Here is an 8,959-nt window from a genome sequence, read left to right on the forward strand (position 1 = left end):
CTGCCAATAGCAGCACAGATTGATGCATCCATGCAGGAGAACAAGAAGAGTCTGTGACTCACGAGCCTAAGATGGAATTTCACATATGGGTGCTGGAGTTGGACTTGAAAGGCTTAGCAGGCTGGTCTTGAGGATTGGGTTTGCTCCCAGCACTTGCCGAACGTCTCCTCCATGTCTGGAGGAGTTTGGAAATGGCTGTGCCAAGACAGAAAGAGAGACCCTAAGGGTGCCAAAGCTGGTTTTACTATGCATTGCCCACCCGCCTTGGTTTTAGTTGGCTTCTGATAGTGGCTAGCTCTCCAAGGGCAGTAAGTTTGAGTTTGAAAGGCTCACTTTCTGATCTAGAGTTCAAATCCTCTAAGATGGCATGAAATTACCTGTCCCAAATTTAGCATGGCAGAAAATTCTCATTTTCAATGTTACATTTTCAAGTCTGGTAATAACTATAGCCAGATGTAGTATCTTATCATTATTACAAATTACATGTTGTTAGTATTTTAAACATAAGTAGGATATATTAAAACCAACTAATTTTCTAAACATAAAATGTAATGGTTGCAGGTAAACTTGCCTAAAGGGCTCTCTCCAACAGGATGCCTGAGATCCACCCATTGCCTCTCCCTACTCTTTTTGTTGGAATCAGCAGAATCCTGTCATAGCATCCTAATTTCCCAGCAGCTTAACTTCTTCCCCTCTTCTCTACCTGCCTGCGTACAGAAGCCCTTCATCAACTGCTCAATCCACACTCCGTGCCTACAGCTTCCAGAAGAAAGTTCTTCGAGTTCTAAGCCTTAACTTTCAAACATAGACTCTCCACTTGCTCTCCATCTACGACTTAAAGGGAAGATCCGTGTTTCCCAGTAACTCATGTGAGGCCCCAATGGCTTTATCCTTCCAAGATTCAAATACCCATTCTTCTACAGCACAATCGAGCCCCAAACACAAAGTACCTGTGCGAACAGTAATGAATGTTGACCTATGTGGGCTCCATGCTTGACCTTTTTCTGCTCCCACCCCAAACTGCCTCAGCAACTCTCTTAAGAGACTTGCCATTTCCCAGGTGGACCTCACCTGGGTCCACACCTATGTCTAATGAGCCAAGCATGTCCTCTTGTTTGTCTGCATTTTGAACATAGGCAGTGAGGACATCATTGAATTTACATTCTGGTACCTGCATCTTAGCAGGTCCCTTTCTTTCAAAGGCATGAGCTGTTTTGTGGGCAGAAGCAAAGGAACTTGTAATTAAGTGAAAATAGAAGTGCAAAAGCCTGAAATGTTTGTCTTGAAAGAGTTCAGCCTTGGCTACGAAAGACTCTGACTAAAAATAAATAAGTAGGGCTGGAGAGATGGCTCAGAGGTTAGGAGCACTGCCTGCTCTTCCAGAGGTCCTGAGTTCAGTTCCCAGCAACCACATGGTGGCTCACAACTATCTATAATGAGATCTGGCGCCCTCTTCTGGCGGGCAGGTGTAGTTGGTCAATGCACCAAGTGGTATTGTTGAAGCTGTAGAATAGCTGTAAAAATTAGGACCATAAGATGCACTTTTCCTCCCAAAAGTGGGGGGTAGATTAGGGTGCACCTTATGGTCCGATTGCTCTTTTATTGTTTTTCTTGTTTTACTGCTCTAAAAACTGAGTATGTCTTATGGCCAGGTGCATCTTATACTCCAAAATATATGGTAAGTGAGTTCACTGTGTTTGGTCATTGCTTGTGCTTTGCTGAGAAACATGTAACCACACTCAAGGAACAGCAACAATTGATCTTTTATTGTTGTATTGTTATCATCAAGCTTATCAATTACTCCTTGGTCTTCACTGATTAGACTCTCTTGTATTCTAGAGAAAGTAGAGACGCCCTCCCACAATTCCATGGATCCACACACAAAATCATGATGCAGAGAAAGCCTGTGAAATGGCAATTAAGATTTGCTTAACTGTAGTTGTTCATCTTGGTGGGAAAATGTTCGCCCCCCACCCCTTTACCCTGGACTTTAAGGCAATCCCCCATGTTCTGGCCCCAGCCAACCATTCCTGATTTTCCATTAAATTCTTCCCAAAATCATAAGTTTTACCCCATGAACGTTCCTCACTCCCCCAGGTACTGAGTGATTTCTTGTCTCTCAAATTTGGCTTCCTTTGCTTTAATATCTGGACTTCATATCCATGCATCCAGGTTATTTCCCTTTGATGGTCTCTGTAAATACTGCCCCTTCAAAGAGCTTATCACCAGTGTCTGCATGCTTGCCTCTTGATGACACATCTACTGCAAATCCCTCTGTAACTCACAATTCTGTGGCACATCATAGTCCGTTCTTACCTCCTTCTTGTCATTGAAGTTGTGAACAGCTGTGGAACTAGTCTAGGTGTAGAAGGCACTTGAGGTGCATGCTTCATCTCTTAAAACGGAAGTTTAAATGAATGATTTCTAAGTCTTCCTTCATGTCAGTAAATGAACTGTACCTGGCTCCTCTACATAGATGTAGCCAATGGGCAGGTCATGCTTCGTGTGGGTCCACTAGTAAGGGGATTGGCGGAGTGTCTCTGACATGGACTCTGTTGTCGGCTTTTCAATCGCTTTCCCCTGATGGGACTGCCTTGCCAGGCCACGGAGCAAAAAGATGAGCTCAGTCCTGAGGCTACTTGATGAGCTGGGGTGGGTGGATGGGGGCCCCCATTTTCTGAGAAATGGGAGGAGGGACAAGGGAGGAGACTAGGGCAGGGATGTAAAGTGAATGAATAAATTAATAAACAATAGGAATGCATGAACTATCCATCAGTATTACTGAACCATAAAAAAATGTATTTTCTTTCCAAAACAAACTCAACAACTCAGTACAAATAAGAGATAACCATAACATTAAAATTTACTGATAGGGAGCAATACAAGCATGTCAAAATCATTTACTGCAACTATACTAAACTAATATTTTCTTAAACTTGAGACTCTTTTAATACATATTTTTTCTTAAATAGTATGTCTTTCCTGGCACACCACACATTATGCTGGATATTAAGAATGCACAAAGGGAACTAGGCCAAAATAGAATAAAATGTATTGTACAATAGGACAAAACAAAAACACCTTCCCAGACAACACAGATAGGAAGAAAAGTCAAGATATGTTGGATTTTAGTCATCTCATAGAAAGAAACTAACAGAAATGGGAAAATCTGAAGTTAACCACCTTCTAGAAGCCCATGCTGCCCCCACAAAGCAACACGAATAGCCCCTGAGGAGCCCCATCTGTTTTCTGTGGGTGGATATGTGCTTCACACCATAAAATTCTTGCCTTGGAGCACATGACATTTGAACCCTGCTGTTCCCAAGACCTATGTTTTATCAGAGTTTCCTGGAAATCCTGTCAGGAGGTGGGAGAAAAGTCCCCAATAGCTTTGTTATTCTGGCACTCACAAACATTAGATATTGCATTGAGTACCCAAAATGTGGAGGTGTCTGAAGTGAGGTCCCTAGTTGTTCACAGAAATAGGGATCTGATAAGAGCAGAGAGAAAATGAGAAAATATATGTAGTAGAATGGGATAGGCTCTAAATAAATGTTTCTATAATATATATTAATGTGGACTGACTACTAATATAATAGAAGTTGTCAATATATGTTTTATAAAATAATATTTAATGAGCATTTCATTATCATATGCAATCTTATAATAATTGAACTGCACAACATGAACATATACATATATATATATGTATATATGTGTGTATATATATTTTTAATCTAGTTTTAGGGGATTAAGAGTGATAACTAGGAGTTGTCCAAACATAAATATCTTCTTGGGCATTACCATTCTGGTCTTTGAAAGTATTAAGAATCCAATGAAGAGTATTCAGCAAAGTGTTTTGTAAACTTCGTAAGTCAACACAAATAAAAGGCATTTTTTTTTTAATGCAGCTATACTTGAGCTAAGGCCAAAGTCTGAAGACATGTACATGCCTTCCCACCTGCTCCACCTGTCCAGTTCTCCCACCTGCTCTATTGTGGAGAACGTTCCTCTGTAATCACTTCTTCCCTCCTTCCTCCATCCATTCGACAGACACTTAGTGAGCATCAGCCAGAAGCTGAATACAAGCAGTGTGGTGACCAACCTGCGTGAGTCCTTTTCCTCAGGAGCTTGCATGCCAGAGTAAGGAGACAACAAGCAAACAACTGAACAGATAAACACACAAGGCTGCCAACAGATAAAAGAACTAAAAGTAAAGAGGCACGTCAGGGGGCGCTAGTTTATACATGGCAGTCCAGGAAAACTTGTCCAGTAAACTAACATTATCTCAGGGACCTTAGAAACTTAGAGGTGGCTCCTGGAACTATCTAAGGGAAATCCTTCCATAATAGAGGCCCAGAGGCTGCAGGGCACAGTGGACAAGGACACAGCAGGGTTAGTGTAGAGTACAGGGGAGCCCTTGGAGGATCCATTAGACTAGAATTTACCCCAGAATGGGTACCATCATCCTTGGGAACCCAACCACATTCCAGTGTTCTCCATCCTCATCCTCTCTATCGTTTTATTTCTTTGAATCAAGAAGCTACTAGATCATCATTGGACCTTTCAGGGCTTCCTGAATTTTGTAGGGTCACAACAACGTATTTGACACATCGTCTCACTCCATTACAGCTTCCTTGCAGGCAATGGATCCGTTTTAAGACAAAAGAAATAAAGTGTGATCTGCCCCCCAAGGTGTAGATGTTCTTGTTATTTCCAATTCTAAAGCCCACAAATCTCTTAAGCCCCAAATTCAGCAAAATTGTCAAATAACCCTACCAGCAGAAAGCCATTCTTTACAATGTTTCTCTGTAGAGGTCAAGGCAGAAGTGTTAACCACCGCGTTGGGTTAGAGAGAACGCTCCCTGGAACCAAGTTTCCACTCTGGCAAGTTGATCTAAGCATGCGTTCTGTGTCTTTCTTTACCCAGGGTGCTCCAAAGTTACCTGCATCAGCTTGACCCGGGAGGCCTCCATTAAACTGTCCCCCTTGCATGGCAAACAGATTTCCATCCGATATCTTGATATGACGGACTGCTTCGTGCTGGAAGATGAAGGCTTGCACACCATCGCAGCTCACTGCACGCAGCTCACACACCTGTATCTGCGCCGCTGTGTGCGCCTCACCGATGAGGGCCTCCGCTACCTGGTGATCTACTGCACTTCTATAAAGGAGCTGAGTGTTAGTGACTGCCGCTTCGTCAGCGACTTTGGCCTGCGGGAGATTGCTAAACTGGAGTCCCGCTTGAGGTACCTCAGCATCGCCCACTGCGGCCGCATCACGGATGTGGGCATCCGATACGTGGCTAAATACTGCAGCAAATTACGCTACCTCAATGCGAGGGGCTGCGAAGGCATCACGGACCATGGCGTGGAGTACCTTGCCAAGAACTGCACAAAACTTAAGTCTCTGGACATTGGCAAATGTCCTCTGGTCTCCGACACGGGCCTGGAATCCCTGGCTTTGAACTGCTTCAATCTCAAGAGGCTAAGCCTCAAATCCTGTGAGAGCATCACCGGCCAGGGCCTACAGATCGTGGCTGCCAACTGCTTTGACCTGCAGATGCTGAACGTCCAGGACTGTGAAGTTTCGGTGGAGGCCCTGCGGTTTGTGAAGCGCCACTGCAAACGCTGTGTCATTGAGCATACCAACCCTGCTTTCTTCTGAAGGGGACAGCTCCCGTTGGGCGTGTTTTCACAGCAATGTGAGCCAAACAATGTTTTGTAAAAAGCAGCCCATCTGAGCACCCACACCCACACACAACAGCTATCTTCCAGGAAAGTTCTTAGGAGGCTGGCTTTTATTTTTAATTATTATTATTATTTGTTTTGGTTTTTGTTTTTTTTTTTTTCATTTCTCATGAGCAAAAGTGGTTAAGGAAACGAAAGGGGAAAACCCAGTTTCTACCATGGTAAGCTGGTTCTGGTCAGTTCGTTTTTAGACATATCCTCTCACAAAGGATGCACCTCAGCAGGCTGGTCACTGTGTCTGCCTTTTCCCTTCCTGTACACAAGCCACACCCTCTCTCCCAACCCCGCAGCAGCCGCACTAGAGGAAGGCCCTCTAAAGCTGCTCCTTACACTATCTACTATCTGATGGGCATAAGCCCCACCCCTAAATCCCATATCAAGAAAGTGGTGGTTAAAAGACGGTTAACACTTCATGTGTGCAAAGAGCTTTCCTATGTTAATATAGTATGCCAAATCACATGGGGTATGAAGCAACATTTTCTCTCCGGGCTCTGCCACTAGCTAGCTGTGTGACCTTGGTCAAAGCACCTCACTTTTCTGGGTTTCAGCTTCCTGCTGCCAGAGGCCATAGGTGGGGTATTAGCCTCATACCCATTTTAGAACTGAGAGAGCAAAGATGCCAGTTAAGCAGAAGAGCCTCATATAAAGCCCGCAGGCGGCGTGTCTGAGAGAACCAGATATGGAGATGAGTTGTGCATTGTGAGGGTTCCATGGGGTCACCGTCAGTGCACCCAGATCCTGCTCAGGTGTCTCCGTTGCTCTCCTCTGAGAACCAACCCAACTCTGTTTGGCAAACGAGGCTTTTGTACATCTTCTGCCATGTTGGATGCTTAGACTTATATCCACACGGGCTCTGGTGTCCCCTCACCCCAGCACGTACCCAAGCAGGAGAGCGCATCATCACAGGAAGCACCTTGTCAGTGTGCATCCTCTGAGCATTTTCAAATCCAAGTAAAAACCCTTATAATTTTTAATTAACAAGTGAAGCCCAAGGGAGCCTATGTCCTCAAAGGTTTTTCTAATCTTTCTCAGTGCACATATGCTCTGCTTCAGGCGCATCTGTCCCATAGCCGGCAGGGACAGGCGCCTTGGCCCTTTGTCATTCACATATCATTTTGACTTCTCTCATCTATTTATTTCTTTATCACATGAAGCCTACTGGGGTTAGGTGTATAAGTGTTTAATTGTACAAGAGCCACCTTCCCTGCTGTCTACATGTTTTCCACTAAAGAATGTAAGACAGACTCCCACCTGTTCCAATATTGTTCACTCACAAGTGCCAGGCACACAGAAGAGGGAACACATGAGGAAGACAGATGCTGATCCACCCACCAAGGTCTAGGAACAGAACACAACATCATTTTTAAATTTGAATTTTAAATCGATGGACTTTTAAATGCTCCCTTCTGAATAAAAGCCAGTTTGCTAGTTTCATTGTTAAAGGATCAGATAGCCAGAAGAAATCCTGTTGCTTGCTTTCATAACTGTTTCTTTTTAGTAAACCCACGGCTTCCCCCAAATTATTCTCTGGCCACATTCCTTCTCCCATTACTGTTGGAACAGTTCGCCCATCTTTTTCTCAAAGTGTTTATCCTCCGAGCCCAGAGCCTTTGCTTCTCCGAGCCAAGCATGCTCCGTTTGCTCCAGACCAAGCTTATACACTGCTCGACAACTGCACTCCCACTGTAGGCTCCGGTGTGTACTATTGTCTTGTGTTGGGAAAGAGAAGTGAAGTGATAAGCCAGCAACTCTTCAGGAGGTTTCTGTCATTTCTCCTATGATTCCCAACCTCCTGTACTCTTTGCACCATCATCGGTACAGATGGGTGGTCAAGATTATGTCATAGGGAAAGTAAAAAGTTTTGGCTGGGGACAGGATTGAGTGACAGCCACCGAGTGTAGGATCATACAAGAAATTGAAGGGAGCAGCCCTCTCCTCCCTGACTTGTGGCTTTACTGAAATTGGGAATTGGGGAGTCACAATGGGTTGTCTGTAACCCTTGACACTGGGATATGCCACATGATCTGGTGTAATGCTTCCAGACTGAGCGGGGAACCAGAAGTGGGTTTCCTGGCCCCTTTTTAATAAGTCTATCACCACTGACCTGAACTGTCTTTCATGCGAGACCTAGCACACATTCCACACTTGCTGGCTGCCCAGCCCGTATGTCTTTCCTAGTTTCCCCCCTTTCCCATCCTCTTCATGCATCCTGCTCTCCATTGGCATAGGGTATGGCTCTGTGACAGATGTTACTGGCAACAGCTCAGTAGATTTTTTTTTTGAGACCAAGCAAATGGCCTCATTAAGACATGTACCTGTTTTTAAAACATGGCTTCCTTCTAAGCTCTGCTAAATTGAATGCTCATTTGTTGTTGTTGTTGTTTGTTTGTTTGTTTCTCTTTAATTCTAATGTTCAAATCACTGCGTGCTGTATGACTCTAGAAGGCCTTAATTTACTTCCACCAAGAAATAAAGCAATATGATGGTAATCAGACTCAGTTCCATTTGTAATAATCTTACCTGAGGAGGGTGCTGGTTGGGTAGCGACACTGAAATGCAAGCAAGCAGGCAAGTAAATAAATGCTTCCTGTTGAAGACAGAGTAAGCATCTCACCACTGCTCTGGCCCCTCTAAGGTTGAATGGATCCAAGATTCCATTGCCTCCATAGACATAAAACATTGGCTTTAAATTGGCAGCAAAGAGAATAAAACATTACAGGTTGACCCACGACTTTAGTTCTTTGCCCAGACTCTTCCAGCCAGATTGTAACTTCATAACTTTGCATTTTTAAAAATTCGTATTTGATGTATTTTGTAAAACCACAGAGAATATGGGATGACACTACCCTTCATTAAATTAGCATTTTGTACCAGTGGATATGGCTCAATGCAAGGAAGATTATTAAAGATGATAGATAACCTTGTATTAATCCAGGTTGGGTGTTAGCATTTCAATTTCTACAATACATAATTAAAATATTCCCTTGTCCTGGAAATTTATGGATTTCAGAGTTACAGATGAATAGTCATGGTTTTGAATACACCATGCCCCTAGCTTCAAATTGTTGAGAGAATCCTCAACATTTTTGCCATCCATTAGTGCCTCAGAGTAAGAGAATGTATTAGAGAATAGAATGTTTTAGAGAAGAAAATAATATTCTGAAGAAGTAAAATGTCACACTGCGCCCTCCTTGCCTGAACCTTTAGAA

The 8,959-nt window shown here is 43.6% G+C and overlaps 1 protein-coding gene across 1 annotated transcript in view; it reads left to right on the forward strand.

The window, feature by feature from the left end:
- Window positions 1-8,244, forward strand: part of FBXL7 (F-box and leucine rich repeat protein 7) — a 369,958-nt gene extending 361,714 nt beyond the window's left edge. Inside the window, exon 4 of the mRNA XM_084783693.1 lies at window positions 4,931-8,244. Within this exon, the coding sequence (XP_084639819.1) occupies window positions 4,931-5,667 (737 nt within the window). The 3' untranslated portion in view covers window positions 5,668-8,244. The remainder of the gene's footprint in view (window positions 1-4,930) is intronic.
- The last annotated feature ends 715 nt before the right edge of the window (window positions 8,245-8,959 follow it).

Source organism: Acomys minous (genome assembly GCF_964271855.1).
Source record: "Acomys minous genome assembly, chromosome: 5".
NCBI lineage: Eukaryota > Metazoa > Chordata > Mammalia > Rodentia > Muridae > Acomys > Acomys minous.